At 43.7% G+C, this 19619-nt stretch overlaps 1 protein-coding gene across 9 annotated transcripts in view; it reads right to left on the bottom strand.

Annotated features, from left to right (window-relative positions):
* Positions 1 to 19619, bottom strand: part of LOC119914715 (zinc finger protein 239-like) — a 55473-nt gene that overhangs the window by 14078 nt on the left and 21776 nt on the right. For 6 of the 9 annotated variants that reach the window (XM_038734212.1, XM_038734197.1, XM_038734235.1 and 3 more), the window contains one exon: positions 5012 to 6723. In XM_038734212.1, the coding sequence (XP_038590140.1) occupies positions 5591 to 6723 (1133 nt within the window). In that variant the 3' untranslated portion in view covers positions 5012 to 5590. Of the gene's footprint in view, positions 1 to 5011; positions 6724 to 6895; positions 7177 to 19619 lie in introns of those variants that run through there. The other 3 variants (XM_038734253.1, XM_038734204.1, XM_038734245.1) reach the window with 3 other exon arrangements.

Here is a 19619-nt window from a genome sequence, read left to right on the forward strand (position 1 = left end):
CAATAACTGAGACCCATGCAAGCTGTCTTGTAACGTGATCAAAGTGAGGATATTGTTGCAGTGTGTAGCCTCATGTTATGTACTGCAGCCATCAGCAATATCATTAATTAATTTTACTTCAGTCCCAGATGCTGACACCCTCGCCTTAATAAAGGCAAAGATCAAGCTGGATGACCTCTACAGTAGGCGTTTCCCACACACTGATTTATTTGTTACTTTCGATTGATTTTGTTACTATTTAAAATGGGTAAAATCGTATTTGATAAGAGCGCCGCACAGCGCATATATTCTCTCAGCATCTCCTCTCGCCCTGTCACTCCCTCTCTCGCTCTCTCTCTCTCTCTCTCTCTCTCGGCACAGTTACGCTATCATTCTGTGGGAAACATTGTATTTACATACAATTGGGATTCATGTTGATAAATACGCATATGGGTGGGCAGGAGGGTGAGTGTGAGCAAGCATTCTCAATGTGACAACCTTGTCCATTATTTAGTGACTGGTAGCCAGCACTTTCTGCCTTTTTGCTATCTTGGTTATGAAGTAATATTTTCTACCGTGTTGTCCACCTTTAGATAGCCTGCATTACAACAACACGGGGCGCAGTGTCAAAGATGCGCTTTTTGTAGTCCATCTTCAGAACATTGTAGTTTCATCACGGCAGGTCACGTCAGTAAAATCCGCCGTCGCATAATTACGTCGCCTAGAAAAGAGCAGTCGGATTCCCTTAGACCCGTCGTCCTCTTTTCCTAAGTCCTTACGGATTCTCCTTCACATCTTTCCTTGACCTCATGACGTTTTCCATCGAGGTCAAGGAAAGGTGGTCAGGAAAGGAGATTTTATTTTGACTTTTCAGATGCAGCCCTCGTTTTATACCCCGCCCCTGCATCCACCTGCAGCTCACGGTAGACTGTCATGTCGGCGAAAGTCATCTCATTGCACCTAATATCATGACACACCTGACTGCGGCACTGACAATTGTCACTCTGTCTTGCTGTCTCTGTCCCCCTCTTTATCAGAGGTGCTGAAGTGAACATTTGTGTGGAATTGTGGTGATATTGCTGTCTGATTCAGCAAGGATTACATGGAGAAGGATAAGGAGCAGTCTACCCTGCTGTCGCCGCCTGACCAGGTAGATTTATAAATGGGAGTGATTGGGACTGCAGACAGGAGACCGGTGGCGACTTGGGATAATATATATTTCCCCTGTGGTGTCCGAACGATAATGCTGCGATGATGTGTTGAGAAGAAATCCGCTTGACACTGTTCTTGATTATAAAAGTTTATTACATCAAAGAATTCAGCATCAATTACAAGCTCTGCAGCAGCTTGGAGAGTGACCCAGCCCGATGACCACTCTGTCTCTCTGTACATCGAACACAGCTTATATATAGGACATGTTTAGGTCTCTGCTAAAAACCATATAAGGGCACGGTGCTGTAAAATAAGTGTAACCATCTATTAGACACCACAGAAGGGTACAGTCCCTTCATACACACTAATCTCTTTTATACACACTAATCTCTACTTCCCCTAACACTGCACCCATCAATCATTACTTCCCCTAACACTGGGTCCACTGTGCCTCTCTCCAGCTCTGGGTCAGGGGTCAAGTTCTATAGGAGGGTTCACTCTTGGTACACCCATCAATCATTACTTCCCCATAAGGGTTCACTGTCCCTCTCACCAGCTGCAGAGCATTATGTTAAACTGTAATGGTCAAATGCACATATGTTATACACCACACCCCCATATCTGATGTTGAAAAACACGCAAAGCAACAATCATTTTGTTGCTTTGCGTGTATTTATTCAACATATAGCTGAGCTTTTTACAAAAAATATTCAGATGTAACCCCCAATGTAATCAAAAATATTTTAATAAGCAATTGTGATTTAATTACATATTTTTCCAGTAGGCCTAGCTGTAACAGATAACACATTTATTTTGTAATTGTAATTTTGATGTAGTGTTAGTGTATAAACAAGTTTAAAGCAGACCAACGGAAAAAGTGATAGCTGCCATTAACTTGGCCAAGTTGTCTCTACACTTTCCTTGAAGCATCTGGTTTCGGTGTCCATGAACTTTGGCTGAACAATTGCTGCTCCTGATGAAAAGGTTTTGTATAAGCAAATGTATACTTATTTGGGATAGTCTATGCTATTTCAAAGGTATTAGCAAAATTTTTGAGGTTGTACATGATGATGTGTTTCTCCAGGGCAACAGCAACATCCATAATTCCTTTTGCTAGCAACTCTTGCTTGCTTCCAACTTCCTCTGTAACAATGAGAAGGCCAATGTTCACTCCTTTTGTAGCCTGATGAGTCTTTTGTAGAAATTTGAGGATTATTTTACTTTATAGGAGAGAGGTTAAAACTAGATGCAACTATTTTGCCTCAAGGAATACATTAAACACTGGTCAAACCCGTTTAAAGTTCCTTTTTATTTTACAACCGTAAATGTTTTGGGATTGAGAGGGGAATATATTGAACATATTTCTAGGTATTTTTCACGCTTCCTTTTGGTTTGATTTACAAAAGAACCTTTTAAAAATTTAGACAAAGACATACTAACGAAGCTAAAGTACTGATATTTTTTAAAGTACAAATCTCTCAGCTGACATAACTTACATAATTAAGTTGATTAATATCTTGGATAAATATTATATCCATATAATTTTATTGCTTAAAAGATTACCCTCCTTTTATATTTTTGTGTAAAATTTATTCTTGTGCTTTCAAGTATTTTTACAGCAACACTTTTGATGACAAAAAGGCTGGAACATTCAATTTTCAATTCAATTTTTCATGTACATGTAGGCCTATACTCGTTGTAGGGAAAACAATCTCTGGTTCCACACTCCAGTCCAGCTGGTGGTGGTAATGCACCTCTTGGCTAGTTTGGCAACTGGCAAAAAAAAGAAAGAAGAAAAATTAGTTTGAGTGAAAAAAATTGAGTAGCCTATCCACAAGTAGCTGTCACACGACGGTCTCCTTTGGTAGGTTATCCGTGGCACAATCCACACCCCATACAGGGCAAGTGAATTTCTCCCCCAAGTTGAAAAATTGCGCCTCATTCACGTCGCCCTGAGCGAATTCGCAGGAATTTGCGTCTTTGCATTGACTTTGTATGTAAGCAAGCCGCCCAGAACGCTAGATTTGCTTTCGGTGGGAACGCACCTTTTAGGGTCGGTTTAACATAAATTATTTTGGCTGTTTATATAGGCCTAACTGATTTTTAAAAATGATCGGCCCATAAAGCATAGGCCTATACTGACATTGGGCTGGCCCAATCACATCTCTTACTAGCCCCCACTCCCTCCCGCTCTGCTCGAGCTGTTTCTTGTGTTCTTCTTTTGAAAAAAAAATTCACCAAATGCGAGAAAATATCCAATATGTTTGCTACCCGGGCTGCAGTAGCTTCAACATCAACTGCAGTAGCCTACCCGGCATAGTACAGGCACTTGAAGGAGTAAAGGAGAGCTGTGGCCACTGCCAGGCAAAGGAGGAGGCGGGTGACTGCTAAACAGAGTGACAAAGTGACAGGGCCCAGGGACAGAAAGAGCAGGAGAGTAGCGGTGAAGTGGTAAGCATGGAGTAGCTCAACCTGTAGGGAGGGAGCAGGGAGGGAGGGTCATTTACACTGGGGACATGTAGCCACCACTTTTTGAAAGCATTTGTTAAAAATGTTTTGAAAAATAGCTTGTACCAAGGAATGTTAATTAACAAATAAAAATACTATGAAAAAGGATTGTTTGCACAATCAGCCTGCAATGCAGTGTAAATATAGAATAAATCTCTATTTTTAAAAAAAAGTAACTTAAGGTAAAAAAAAAAAAGAATAATCTATTGATTACTGTATTACATTCTATTATATTTTTATATTCTGAATTGTCACCTACCACCTAAATTTTGTCCTTCCCTTTATAAAAATAAAGACATTTCCACCATAAATTGGTGCAGAAAATGTCTCCAGAATCCAGGAAATTATTAAATGTTTAATGCTCAAAAACTTCTGAAGAGCTACCCCACTGGACAGAGCAACTACGTTGTGATTTTATAAACGTTCCCAAGACCAACATTTTCTCCAATACTAATCAGCATGCAGCATGTAGCTATCCACTTCGCTATGGTATTTGATCGCTTGCTTTTGTTTATCTAGGCTACTTCTCCCACACGTCTGCGATGGACTGGCGACCTGTCCAGGGTGTACCCCGCCTTTTGCCCGATGTCAGCTGGGATTGGCTCCAGCTCCCCCTGTACGCAGGATAAGTGGTTGATGATGGATAGACTTCTCCCACACGCTGCATCCAGCGTTGTCTGCCGAAGCCTCTCTCCACTGCTTCTTTGGGTGGGTGACTTGCAGGCTGATCAACATCCACCCCCACTGTGACCCATGGTTTGACTGTATGTTTATTCAGACCCAGTGAGCAACAGACTTTCAAAATAATAATAAATTGCGATAAAATAGTTGTCGGCGTTAATTAATTAATGCGTTAACGCATTAACATGCCCAGCCCTAATATAAAGACAACTTCACACCACATAACACACCAGTGTGGAATAACATACATACTGCTTAATAGAAAATCTATAGAGGAGTGGAGGTCTAAAGGGATTTGGACTTTATCATTTTACCGATGATAATGGACGTGTTAGAGCATGAAAAGTTTTGTACAAAATTTCAACTCTAGTGTTCTGTCAAATACTATAATACAGTGATCAAAGTCATACCAATCCAATAACAGGCTGCTGGGTGGGACAGGATAGAAAAAAGAAAAGTCACATTCAGACACTGACCAACACTGTGAGACTGACACAGCCATCAGGAGCTATTTGGGGTTCTGTACCTTGCCCAACGACACTTCCAACTTACAGACCGGGGAGACGGGGATCGAACCACTGACATTTTAATAAGTGGACGTCTGCTCTGTACAACGAGCTACAGTGGCACTTTCAGCTGAAACAACTAATTTACTCTACAGTATTTTAATAAATATCACAAAGACAACTAAAACTTTCCCATTTTCTTTATTTCTTTCACAAAGACATTTACCATTTCCATCACAGATGTCAAAAACGCTTAAATGTTCAACCTGACTTCTTTCAAAGATGTGTTAGCTTCATATAGAACCAAAAAAATACTACTTGATGTAGATGAATTAAAGCCCTTTTAAATTTAAGCTAAAAATGATTGATAGATACTTCATAAAAAGACATTTAGCAAAACCAACAACAATCATGATCAATCCATTAATTTAACTGCCACTACAGTGCACTCAGTGTGAAACTAAATAGGTGTCTCCATTTTAGAGATTACAATTGTTTCAAAGAAATACTATTACTAATAGAAATATAATACAGTCATATGAAGGTACACTTTTGACACCTCATATTATAGAAAACATTTTAAATTCATTGAGAGATCCAGCTATTGCAAAAGTGTTTTTCTCCTCTGTATATTGATCCTCAGGTGTTTTCAAAACTTTTAGCACAAGTTCTGCACTTATGCAGCTCTTCACTTCTTTGAGTTCTTGTCTGCCTTCTGTGCAGTGTCAAATAGATGCATCAACACATCTTTTCTTTGTGCAAAGCTACAGCTTCTCACCTGTGTGTTCTCTTTTTATGTGGGTTTTCAATTGACCACAAAATGTAAAAACCTTCCCACATGTTTCACAAAAATACGGCTTCTCACCTGTGTGGGTTCTCATGTGGAGTTTCAAGTAACCCCTCTGGCTAAAAGAACCTCCACATGTTTCACAAGAATACGCCTTCTCACCTGTGTGGATTCTCTTATGTCTTTTAAATGTTGAAGTGTCACTGAATCTTTTCCCGCAGGCCTTGCAAAGGTACGGCTTCTCACCTGTGTGGGTTCTCATGTGGAGTTTCAAGTAATCCCTCTGGCTAAAAGAACCTCCACATGTTTCACAAGAATACGCCTTCTCACCTGTGTGGATTCTCTTATGTCTTTTCAAAGCTGAAGGGTCACTGAATCTTTTCCCGCATGTCTTGCACAAGTACGGCTTTTCACCTGTGTGGGTTCTTATATGGAGTTGCAAGTGATCACTAGTTCTGAAGTCTTTCCCACATGTTTCACAACAATACATCTTCTCACCTGTGTGGATTCTCTTATGTTGTTTAAATGCTGAAGTGTCACTGAATCTTTTCCCGCAGGTCTTGCATAAGTATGGCTTCTCACCTGTATGGGTTCTGAAATGGACTATCAAGCCACCCCTTCGGCTAAAAGATTTCCCACATGTATTGCAAGAATACGGCTTCTCACCTGTGTGGGTTCTTGTGTGGCCTTTCAATAAACTGCTAGTTCTGAATTCTTTCCCACATGTTTTGCAAGAATACGGCTTCTCACCTGTGTGAATTCTCAGGTGTTCTTGAAATACTGATTTGTACTGAAAACCTTTTCCACATGTGTCACATGTGAAAGAGTTTTTACCCGTGTGAGGCTGGTGGTCACTTTTCAGTTCTGCTTCACTGTGGTCACTTTCCTCATAAGTAGGAGTCAACATAAAGGTGTCAGTCTCCTGCTTCACTACAAGCTGCTCTCCCTCCTGACTGGTACAGAGTTCCTCCTGTTCCTCTTTAACCTGTGGAGGCTGTGGGTCCTCCTGGTCCAGACCGGGGATCCTCTCCTGAATACAGAGCTGCTGGTCAGCCAGAACCTCCTCCTCCTCCTCCTCCTCCTCCTTACAGACATGTTGCTGTGGGAGCTCTGGAGGGACAGAGAACAAAAGGAACAGGCTAACCTTACTACTGTGATGGCAAAGAAAGAATGCAGAGACGTGAGGAAATGAGTCCCAGTATACAGTATATTAAACAGTTACGATTGTATATAAATATATGTCCTCTGTTTTGTGTTACTTATATAATGAAGTTTTACTCACCTATCCTGTATAACTGTATTTTGGGTTTCCAAACGATATCCATCAGTCTGCGCTGACGAACGATCTCTTCCTCGTACTCGACGATAGTGTTTTTAAAAACTCTGAATATTTCTGCAGCAGCAGCAGTTAGTCGCTCGTTGACAAACTCTCAACTGAAGACATTGTTGCTTATTTACAAATGAAATAATTAGCGGAGCTACGACAACAGTAACGTCCAGCTAATTCATTAAATACGGCTAACGCTGGCGCTAGTATTGTTTACTTCCTGTTGGATGTCACAGTTTAGTTCCGATAGCGGAAGTGCGGAAGCTTTTCGTTCCGCTTTCAACTGATGACAAATGTAGAAATAAGACCATATTTTTCAAGGACCGGTCTATTGTGTTTATTTCTGAACTGTTTAGTGATAAAGGGGACCTGGGTACACATAAGCAGTTTGTCCAACCAAAGAGAGTTGAAATATCTCGGTCTCAGTTTGTTTTCCAAAGTAGTTAACAGCATATCTACTCGGGTGTTTTCCCTCATTAAAGCTACGTTGATATAGGCTATGAATCTTTATCAGGGGTGATCCCGCGTTTGTGGCTTGGTGGGAATTCTTGAGGACAGCTGTTACCTCTCTTGGTAGTCAGTGTCCCACTGCATTTCATCGCTGGAAAGCAGTTTACCCGAATTTTAACAGGACGGTTTGGACAGAATTTAATCGTTTTTTTTTCATCAACAAAATGAAGATGAATGAAGATTTAGATCTGATGTCTCCCCTTTATGTTCTTTCTGTGAATGAGAGACAGAGTCGTTTTTCATTTATTTTACAAGTGTACTTTTTCATATGCCTTTTGGTCACAGTTTTGTATTAATATGGGAATCTCATAATATCTCGGTCTCTTTATCTGAAAGTATGGTCTTATTTTGGAATGTGGAATTTGTTAACTGTGAAATTGCTGATTTGGTGAAGTTATGTCTTCTGGGTAAACATCATATTCATCAGAATCAGCTTTATTGCCAGGTATGTGTACACATACGAGGAATTTAACTCAGGATTGTACATTGCTCACGATGTGCTTACTCATACAAAAAATACCATAACACAATAATAATAAAATAAAATCAGACACAAACTACAGTATAGACAACACTAATATACACACTATGAACAAAACAATATAGACATATTGACAAATAGTGCAGTGATCAGAGTGCAAAGGATGCAAGAGTAAACTATTATTCTCATTATGTACATGTTGATGGTGGATATGATATACAGGTACACATACATGCATACATGTACACAGTGTGATGGGAGCATAGTGCAAAGGATGCTGGAAATAATAAACAAGACCTATGACCTTATGACCTGAGGTAGGTGTATTGGTATATAGTATATACAATATGACATAGTATGAACAGCGCTGAAATAGAGAATGGTGAATAAATAAATAATAAGTGGAAACCAGTAAACAGGTGGCTGATTAGAGACAGAGTTACTGGGTTATTGCACAGGAATTGTTCCTGACACTGTGAGTCAGAAATCAGCTGTTCATCAGAGTGATGGCTTGTGGGAAGAAACTGCTTCTGTGTCTTTTGGTTTTGGCGTACAGTTTCCTGACTCTGGAAATGTATAAGTCCTGAATGGAGGGCAGGTTGGCACCCATTATTTTTTCTGCAGTCCTGACTGTCCGTTGTAGTCTGCTCCTGTCCTTTTTGGTGGCAGATCCAAAGCAGACAGTGATGGAGGTGCAGAGAACAGACTGGATGATGGCTGTGTAGAACTGGATCAGCAGCTCCTTAGGCAGGTTGAGCTTCCTGAGCTGGTGCTGGGCCTTCTTGATGATGCTGTCAGTGTTGGGCTCCCACTTCAGGTCCTGGGATATAGTGGAACACAGAAACCTGAAGGATTCCACAGCAGACACAGGGCTGTTGAGTATGGTGATGGGGAGCAGACTGGGGGGCTCCTCCTGAAGTCCACGGTCATCTCCACAGTTTTGAGCGTGTTAAGCTCCAGGTTGTTCTGACCGCACCAGAGACCCAGCTAATCCCCACCTGTGTGGGGAGAGCACACACCCCTGGGGGGCGCCAGTGCTGATAGTACGGGTGCTGGATGTGATGTTTCCCAGCCTCACCTGCTGACTCCTGTTAGTCAGGAGGAGGCTGGCACAGTGAACTCGGTGAGTTTGGTGCTGAGGATGTCCGGGATGATGGTGTTGAACGTCAAGCTGAAGTCCACAAACAGGATCCTAGCATGTGTCCCTGGAAAGTCGAGGTGTTGCAGGATGTAATGCAGACCCAAGTTCACAGCATCATCCACAGACCTGTTAGCCCTGTAGGCAAACTGCACAGTACTGCAGGGGGCTTGTAATGTCCTTCAGGTGGGCCAACACCAGTCTTTCAAAGGACTTCATGACTACAGATGTCAGGGCGACAGACCTGTAGTCATTTAGTCCAGAGATGGAGGGTTTTTTTGGGACCGGGATGATTGTGGAGCGTTTGAAGCAGGAGGGAACTTCACACAGCTCCAGTGATTTGTTGAAGATCTGAGTGAAGATGGGGGCCAGCTGGTCTGCACAGATTTTCAGGCAGGATGGAGACACCGTCAGGTCCAGGAGCCTTCCTGATCTTCTGCCTTTGGAAGAGGTGGCTCATGTCCTCTTCACAGATCTTGAGTGCAGGTGAGAGGGCAGAGGGGGAAGGTGATTGTTTGAAGATGCTGTTGGAGTCGGGGAGAGGTGTGACTGGGCTTCTCAAACCTACAAACCATTCAGCTCATCTGCCAGTCGTTGAGTACCAGCAGTGTTGGGGGATGGTCTCTTGTAGTTAGTGAGTGTCAGCAGGCCTCTCCACACTGAGGCAGGGTCGTTGGCTGCAAAGCTGTTATGTAGCTTTTCAGCATAGCACCTCTTTGCAGCTTTGACCTCTTTAGTCAGAGTGTTCCTGGCCTGGTAGTACAGGACTCTGTTCCCACTTCTGAAGGCCTCCTCTTTGGTCTGACGAAGCTGCCTGAGTTTCGCTGTGAACCAGGGTTTTTGGTTGTTGTATGTGTGGAAGGTTTTAGTCAGCACACACATGTCCTCACAAAAACTGATGTAGGATGTCACAGTGTCAGTTAGTTTGTCCAGGTCAGTGGCTGCAGCCTCAAAAACACTCCAGTCAGTGCAGTCAATGCAGGCCTGTAACTCCAGCTTTGACTCGTTGATCTGTGCACCAACCTTTCGTTTATATAGAAACAGAGTCCACCTCCCCGTGTTTTTCCCGTGAGCTCCCTTTCACGATCCGCCAGCGCCAGTGACATTTTGGGGGTAATTGTGTTTTCACTGTTCATGTTCTGCAGCTTTAGCTGATGATTATGTTTTGACTCATGGTGGAGGCATTGGATGTCCTAGTTTGAGTTTTGGACACAGAGAAAATCCCTCTGCTGGAGGTGTGTGGTCTGTTAATTCAGGAAGAAATTTTGGCCGAGAGCAGAACGAACGCAGTGTGTATGTCCCAGACAAAATTTGTAATTATTGCCATAAACGAGGCCATTGGAGGAGAGACTGTTATTCATTCAGCTCTGCCAGTGGTTGGTGTTACCATTTTGAGTAATGATATAGCAGGTAGTCGGGAGTGGGCTGATGTTGCAACCCCGGCTATCGTTGCTCCAGTTCCCCTGGTGAGCAGTGGGCCTGATGACAATAATACTGAGTTTCAAGAGGTGTTCAGGGCTTGCGCTATGACACGTGCAATGAAACAGGCAGAGTCAGATAGAGCAAGTCCCATTGAAAATGATATTTCTGTGCAGCATGATGTCACATGTCCTGATGTTCCCTGGTGTGTTTCTCACAATGAGTTGGTATGGTATCGCGGTGCCCTCCAGTTCCAGTTGGGTGTCTCCTTGTCTGCTTGTGCAAAAGTCTGATAACACTCGCAGATTTCGGAGCCGGAGAAACGTAAACATTTGGATGCTGAGGTTAAGAATATGCTGGAGAACGGTATTGCGGTGCCCTCCAGTTCCAGTTGGGCGTCACCTTGTCTGCTTGTGCCAAAGTCTGATAACACTCCCAGATTTCGTACAGACTTCAGGAAGGTAAACAATGTTACAAAACCAGACTATTTTCCACTTCCTCGTATGAAAGACTGCATTAACCAAGTGGTGTCTGCTAGGTATGTGAGTAAGTTTGATCTATTGAAGGGCTACTGACAGGTTCCTTTGTCAGAAAGAGCATGAGAGATTGCTGCATTTATTACATCTACTGGTTTGTATTCATATGCAGTGATGCCGTTTGGTTTGCGGAATGCCCCAGTGACCTTTCAGATGAACAGGGTTGTTGGAGATTTGGATGGGTGTTCTGTGTATCTGGATGATGTGGTTATTTTTTCAAATGATTGGGATAGTCACCTTGACCGCATCAAGAGGTTGTTTGACTGCTTAGCTCACGCATAGTTGACTGTTAATCTGGCCAAGTGCGAGTTTGCGAAGGCTACAGTCACTTATATGGGCCGTGTAGTGGGGCAAGGGAGAATGTGTTATTCACTGCCGGCTATTAATTACTATGTCCCACCTCCAACTAAAAAGGCACTCATGCGTGTTTTGGGGCTTGTGGGTTATTACCGGTGTTTCTGTAGGAATTTTTCTACAGTTGTTGCTCCCCTCAGTATAACATGTCTTCAGTCCTCAGAGTGTCAGAAGGCATTTGAGAGTGTAAAGGCTCTGATGTGTAATGCTCCAGTTTTGGCTGCTCCTGTGACACCTACAAATGTGTTGTCACAATTGTTAAGATAATTTGTGTAATAGCCTGTAAAAAAGGGGCATAATGTGAATGTATTTTGCACGGGGTTTGAGTAGTATTTTTGAGGGTATAATTGCTTAACGACGCTACAAGAAGGAGCATCCACTTATGTGAGCGCTAGTAGGGCTGCGCGGTGCTTCCGCTCCTCAGACAGAGAACAGCCTGCTGAACGATCACAAGTGACATCTCCTGTCTCTGCTTTTCCTGTACAAAACAGGTTAGTAATGTGTGATATTTTGCTGCAATACATCTCTATGGACTTTTAAAGCCCTTATTATGTTGTTCTGACAACGTTTGATGTGTAAAACAGTGGTTTATTCAGTTAAGAGACTTTGAATTAAAAGTGTAGCTAGCACCCGTGTAGAAAGTGTAACCAACATGGTGGCCTTCCGACGTTTGTTTTGTTTATGGTCATTGCTCCTGGACATTGCACTTTTCTTTGTATTTGCTAAAGCTAAAGGTTGAGCTACGATTATTTAAAGTTTGCTGAGTTGAGGATGTGTCAAGTCCTGCATTCAAGTCCTGTCACCATGATAATACTGAACAGTGTAACATGTTGATAAGGTTAAAAAAAAACATGTGTATCTTGTATAATGTAGGCCTCTGTATTGTTTTTATATGTTGTATGTGAGAATGTTAAACAAGTAGGCTTAACAGTATCAAAGCTACTGGATGTATACGATTTTGGAGCTAGTAAACAGCAGTAAGTGTGAGTTACAGTACCAGTTGAGGCTAGGAGAGGTGAATTATTTCTGTTGAACTGATATATAATTTGTAAAATATGTTATTTCAGCGGTTTAATGCATTAATATCCATGCTGTAGTGGGAACCTAAAAGTGTAATTTGTTAAAAGGAATGTGGTCAACGTGGTTTAAGTGAAGGAGGGGAAAAAAGAGATAAATTCTGTAATAAAGACAGAGAATAGCCTGCTGAACGATCACAAGTGACATCTCCTGTCTCTGCTTTTCCTGTACAAAACAGAACACAATATCTGTTCACAGGTAACTCTTGCTTGAGGCCTGTAACACTCCTCAGTGGGAAAAGGCTTTTAAACTTGAGATAGACGCTAGCTATGTGGGTGCAGGTGCAGTGTTGTTGCAGGCTGCTGATTTGGGGATTGACAAGCCAGTCTCTTTCTTTTCAAGGAAATTCAACAAACACTAGCACTGAATTATTCAGTTATTGAAAAGGAAACATTAGCTTTGGTCTTGGCTTTGCAGCATTTTCATGTGTATGGTCTTCACAGATCATAGCCCTTTGACCTTTCTTAGTTCTTTGCAGTGTCCTAACCAGAGGCTGGTTCGCTGGGCCCTTTTCCCGCAGTCCTACAGCCTGGACATTTGCCATATTAAGGGGCGGGACAAGGTGATCCAGCTTCTCTTAATGGAGCCAGCGCCACTGGAGTGGTGTGGAAGGTGATCTGACATTTCACTGGACCTTGGTTCTCAGGGCTAAAGAAAAGGCATTTGGGAGCCGAAGGCTGTGTCTCACCGTTACAAGGTGCGGACATAGGAGAGGCCCACGCTGTGGGTGTGCATAGACTAAAATTCTACGCGTGCAAAGGGGTAAACCCAATAGCGATAGCCTTAGAGGGCTGCGCCTATTCTCATAGAATCCGGATTACAGTAAGTAACCCCCGTTTCTTTTGAAGCGAAAGGTAATTATGCCCTGTTGAAGGTAGTTATGACTAGATGTTTGGAGCCATGTCATAGTGATGAGTGGAGCAAGGTTGCTTTTACAGAAAGGAGACGATTACCTAATGAGACCGCTCTGGAGTTTGGTAATGCTTTGTGCAGGTTAGTAGCAAAAGCTTATCCCTCTGTGGATGACAGCGTTTGAGATATATTGGCCAGAGATCAGTTTGTTACCCATTTTACTGCAGGAGACTTCCGCATTAGCCTCCGGGCTGCCAAACCCAAAACTTCCGCAATCCACTTGGCTGCTGAAATGGAGCTTCTTAGAAACTTGGAGCAAACTCATACAGCCCCTGATGCAAGAGTAAGGGGGGTTATAGAAGACATCAGTAAAACTGATGAAAGTTTTGAGGCTTTACTTGGAGCAGTAAAAGGTTTGCGTCAGGAGGTCAAGACTATACAACCTGCAGTACAGGTTCTAAAAAGGTCCCCTAGCATAGTAGCTCCCCCCAGAGTTTTGTCTAACCCTCCCATGAACCCCAATGCTGACTCTGTGGTTGCTCCTGGGGATTCTTCCAGGCTTGGAGCTCGCAGTATAACTTGTGTGTGTTGGTGTGTTTGAGTGTGGGTGTGACCAACACCTGCGCCGTGATTGCCCATATGTGCAGGGAAACTAACGGGGGCGGCCACAAGGAGTCAACTGCCTGCCTCCTCATCAGTGACTCAGACTGTAGCCTTGACCAATAGAAGCCATGTAGCTGTCAAAGTGGATGTTAGTGGATAGGGGAGCTGATCGATCAGTAATCCCCAAGAGGTTGTCTTGATGACTATTACAAACGGGGGATGTGAGTTGACAGAGTATTTTGAAATGTATCTGCTGCTAATGGGGGTGGTATGTGTATAGCAGGGATGTGTCAGTTTGACTCATTGGCCCTAGTAGTAGAGTTTTCAGTTGCTGATGTTCCCTCCGGTGATATATTGTTGTTATTTGACTTTTTGTCTAAGTACGGGGCAGCGATTGACTACAAAGAGAGAGTTTTTCACGTAATGGGAAAAACTTTACCTCTGGTTTTCCAAGAAGATCCGAGGAAGCCTCAGACTGTTGTCATAAAATCCGACACTACAGTTCCACACGGAGTGAGATCATTCTTCCTGGAGTAGTCACAAGCCCATTTCATGAGTGTGTGCAAGGTATGCTGGAACCCTTAACCTCACTGTCTGACCAATGTAATGTACAGGTGGCCCGGGTTGTTTGTCAGGTAGAACAAGGTGTTGTACCAGTTCGTGTTACAGATGAGGGGCTGATGCTGAGGGAAGGTATGAAAGTCTGTACTTTTTACACAAACATTGAGGTGGGAGAGAACTTGGGGGAGGCTGAGAGTGGCCCGTACCTAAAAATCAAACAGGTCAGAACTTTTATAGGGCTGGCATCTTACTACCGATGGTTTATAAAAGGGTTTGCAGAGATAGCACGCCCTTTACATCAGCTGACTGAGAAAGGTAGGCGTTTTAAGTGGTCTGATGCTTGTCAGAATGCTTTTGAGCAGCTAAAGACTGGGTTAATATCTGCCCCAGTGTTTGCCTACCCAGACCCTTCAAGGGTGTTTATTTTGGATACTGACGCTAGCGATGGAGGCATTGGTGCAGTCTGGTCACAGGAGGTTGGGAGTGCTGAATATGTTGTAGCGTATGCGAGCAGAGCTTTAACAAAGCAGAAAAGGAAGTATGCCACTACTAAGAAAGAGACATTTACAAAATACTTAAAGCATTATTTGCTGGGAAAGGAGTTTGTACTGCGTACTGACCATAACTCTCTCAGGTGGCTGCACAACTTTCAAGGTTTTAGAGGGACAGCTGGCTAGGTGGGTGCAGCAGTTGGCTAGTTTCCAATATAAGATCATCCATAGGCCAGGAAAAGCACATGCTAATGCAGATGCCCTTTCAAGACTGCCTGCTTTTATTGGTAACACTCCAGAGACCAGTCAGACAGAAGCTGCCACTGTAGGGCAACGCTTCAGAGAGACAAGTGTGTGTGCTGTGCAAGAGGGGAGTTCTAGAATACAGACAGGTCGGGAATTCTTTGATGATTAAATAGCAAAGGCTCAGAGTGAGGATGTGGAATTACAGCAGTTAATTTGCCATAGAAAGAGGGGTCTGGACCTCCCTGAAGATTCAGCCCTACAGAAATATGCCCCTGTGTGGTTACAATTGCAGATGAGAGATTCACGGTTGGTGAGGGTACCGCCTTCAAATTCAGATGCTGCATCACAGGTGCAGGTGGTCCTTCCCCAGGCTCTGGTTCCTAAAGTTTTGGCTCAGTTGCATGATTCCCCTACTGGTGGCCATTTAGGGATACAGAAGTTGCAGGGAAAAGTGAAGGATCGCTTTTACTGGCTGGGGTGGTTTGGAGATGTGAAGCAGTGGTGTAGACAATGTACAGAGTGTGCCTCCCGGAAAAGTCATGGTCGTCTCTCTTGTGCTCCACATCAAACGTTGAAGGTGTCAAGACCATATGAAAGGGTGGCACATTCAGCAAATTAACTGCTGTAAGAATAAATATATTCTGGTCATAGGAGACTATTTATCAAAATGGACAGAATCATTTTCCCTGCCTAACCAGGAGGCCTACACTATTGCCAAGGTGTTTGTGGAGGAGTGGGTTTGCAGGTTTGGGGCCCCACGCAGCCTTCATTCTGATCAGGGGCGGTCTTTTGAGTCTACCTTGTTTAAAGAATTATGTAAACTTCTAAATATTCATAAGACAAGAACCACCCCTTACCATCCCCAGTCAGTTCAATTCAATTCAATTTTATTTATATAGCGCCAAATCACAACAGTTATCTCACAGTGCTTTTCATAAAAGAGCAGGTCAAGACCGTACTCTGTGATGTTATTTACAGAAGCCCAACAATTCCCACCAAGAGCAAGCACTAGGCGACAGAGGCATGATGGTCTTATTGAGCAATTTAATCGTACATTGCTGTCCATGCTGTCCCTGTTTGTGGAAGAAAATCAGTCCAGTTGAGACACCTTGTTACCCTATGTAATGATGGCACAGTAGCATGCATGCTAGTACAGGTTCTACCCCTTACAAGGTGTTGTTTGGACAAGAGATGGTCCTACCAGTGGACATAATGCTGGATGTGGGCGCTGGGGAGGCATTTCCTTCCATTAGTGCGTACGCCAGTCAGTTATGGGAGACTTTATCTACTGTAGTGAAGGCAGTGAAGAAGGTTATACATTTCAATCACCTTAAACCCTATTTGCCACCCTGTCCAGGGCCATCAACAATCCAGGATGACGGTGGGGTAGGCCTGCCTGGAGAGATGGAGGGGGTTCCATGCCAGAGCAGAAGCAATGACAGTGCAGCTGATGTTCCCCAGCAGCAGCAGCCATGGGCAACCAATTGCGCTACGTCTGTCTTGCAGCCTACAGCAAATGGGGGAGAACAAGGAGCTGCGATGCCCTTACAAGGTCCCACTTTGGAGGTATTAGAGGGAGAGACCCCTAGAGGGAAGAGAAGGGTTTAGGGTCCAGGCCGTTATAGTGGGGAAATGGACAATGGTGCCCCCATGAAGCAGTACAGTGGGCCGTCCCTGCCTCTGCCAGGAAAGGAGAGCCAGCAAGTTGATAGCACACAGGGAGGTCATCCCATGCGGGTTCGGAGGGCACCTGTGTGGTCAAAGGACTATGATTTATTAGGCTAAGGGGAGGGAGGAGTGTAATGAATAAATGAGGGGAGAGTCTCCATCGTTTTGTTAACACTTGAATGGAAGGATTCTTGAGAGAGACGGAACTGTTTGCGTCCGCAGCTGTGGTTTTTGGCACATGGCGGGAGGGTGCTGTTTACAACTTTTAGTGTTGCTGGCAGTGAAGATAGCAGGTAGGGGGTCTGTTCCTGTGTTAGGAGGGGAGGCACACGCCTCCTTTAGGTAGAGAGGGATCGGGATTTCTTAAGTGCCTATACCTGTGCTTTATGGACGGTAGTTGCACGAGGCCACCCACCCTTCCACGCCGACACGCCAATCCAAGCGGGGAGTCCGCAGCCAGGCTCTGAACCTGAATTGAGTGCATCTGTAGGCGCTTCCTGATCTATGGGAGATTCCATGTCTGCTCCCCACTGGGAGGTCTTATCGTCAGACCCGGGGCAGATAAGTTTTAAGCTCACACATTTATGATGTTATGTGTTGTCTTGTCAATAGTTTTGTGTCTTAGTCTTAATGAGTTATCTTAAATAGGTTTTAGTAAATTGACACCCGTTAGAGGTGTCCCTTGTCACAACAGGCAACCCCTTGCTTGTGACAAAGGGGGCCCTCTGCCTCCCCCTATTGGTAGAAGTGGTTCTGACCAGCCTGTGGTTTGGAGTGGTCCTTACTGAATGTGGTGCATTCTCATATGGTGTTTCAGTAGTTTGCAGTGTACAGATTGCTGTGCGTTTCGTAGTGGTTCTCTTAGAGCGTGTGCAAAGTTCCCTTGCAGTGCTGTGCTATAGGGTGGTAGGGCAGCCCCAGTGACCATTAAGGATTGACCTTTGTGAGGGCTCTGTGCGGTGTCACTTCTTAGATGAATTTGTGTTTCTAATAAAGATCATATTTTGTACTACATTCCTGTCTGTGGTTTGGTTCTCTGCCTCTGGTGCCAGACTGGGTAAACAAAGTTGGCAATGTTATACTGCCTTAAAATCTTTAATAAGAAATATTTATTACAGTATTAATAAAGTTGTAAGTTAATAAAAAGAAACTGTTGACATTTTATTCAATAGCAACTAACCCTAACCCTGCTCTTCTTCTTTTGGTTAAATGGTGGATTGCAACCATGATTTTTAAAAGGTGCATACTGCCACCTACTGCACCGGAGTATGTTGCATTTTTAACTTAATGCTATTGGCAAACAGCATGGTGAACATTTAAGACACAAGAGCAGATAATACCAGGGGCCTGTATCACAAAGGATTTGAGCTTATCTATGTAACTTCGGTGTTAACCCTGGGTTTTCAGTACCACGATGGTGGATCACTTCTTGCTCCTGCGTCAGTAAAATAAATGGGTTTAATTGTTGTTATATGAGGGTAAATATCATGAGCAGTTTGGTAGGTATATTGAAATTTATTTTAATATGAATGTAGGCTATATACTTTACATTAGGGTCATGTTCCGCCCCACCTTTTTTTGATGTGGGTGCAGGTAATGAGGTGAGTTTTCAGTAGCTATGTGTTGACCTTCTCCAAAGAAGGTTAAAGTCAAAGGCAACTGGACTTAGTTGAAGATACTAGAAGACATTTCATCCCTCATCCGAGAGACTTCTTCAGTTCTGACTGACTGGTAGGGAAACTAATGGTGCGTTCCATTTGACATAGGAAGTCGGAAATTCCGAGCTCAAAGGTCAAACGCCCCCTTTGGAAGTCGGGAGAATTGCACTACCCCTACTTCGTGATCCAAGATGGCTGTCAATAGTTACTGAAAGCTGTAGTTTATACTGTTTATTAGCACTTCTGTGTACTTGTGTCTCATAGAAATGTTCGTACACAAAGCGCTGTCCAACAGCTGTCTGTGGACGTGTTGCTACGGTATCGCACAATGTGTTTTTTTTTAATCAACCGGCGTATCAATAGCTAACCTAGCTAGTTGTAAACAACGGCTGGCTGAGTGAGGTTTACCGACTTGTTAACTGGAACGCCGTCAACTCGGGTGTGACGTCATTCCCAGCTCCGACCTCCGACTTCCGAGGTAAATGGAACACACCATAAGCTATTTAACCTCAGTGGGGTCGTTTGTCCCCCAGCGTTGAAACCGCTGGTTTCTTAGTGTTCCTGGCTGTTGTAACGACAGTCGTTATGGTTGTTAGGACTACCCGAGGCCAAGATTGAACAACCATTGTTGGCATCTTCACCTGAGGCCAAGAGGAAATGCTTGTTCAGTTTCCTGGGAAGTGATGAAAGGACTGCATTGTAAGTGGGGGATAAGTTGGGGCATAGACCCCCTCCTCTGTTCAGCGACGGCTTCTCAACCCGGGTACAGATGACACCTCTTTCAAACCATCCATCTTCTCTGTCTAAAATGTGCACCTGGTGGTCCTCAAACGAGTGTCTTCTGTCCTTCAGATGTAAGTAGACTGCAGAGTCTTGACCTGAGGAGTTGGCCCTTCTGTGTTGAGCCATGCGTTTGTGTAGTGGTTGTTTAGTCTCCATTTAGGGTATCCACAGGCTGTAAGTGCCCCCTTCAGGTGTTTCTGTTTTCTCTGGCTTGGGCGCTTGTTGGTATGTTTTCCGCTCTGTGGTGCAGGGTTCTCATGACCCCTAGCTTGTGCTCCAGTGGGTGGTGGGAATCGAAGAGT

The sequence above is a fragment of the Micropterus salmoides genome, unplaced genomic scaffold, assembly GCF_014851395.1.
Source record: "Micropterus salmoides isolate LMB-PRFRI ecotype aquatic unplaced genomic scaffold, ASM1485139v1 Ms_hic_scaffold_1, whole genome shotgun sequence".
Classification (NCBI taxonomy): domain Eukaryota; kingdom Metazoa; phylum Chordata; class Actinopteri; order Centrarchiformes; family Centrarchidae; genus Micropterus; species Micropterus salmoides.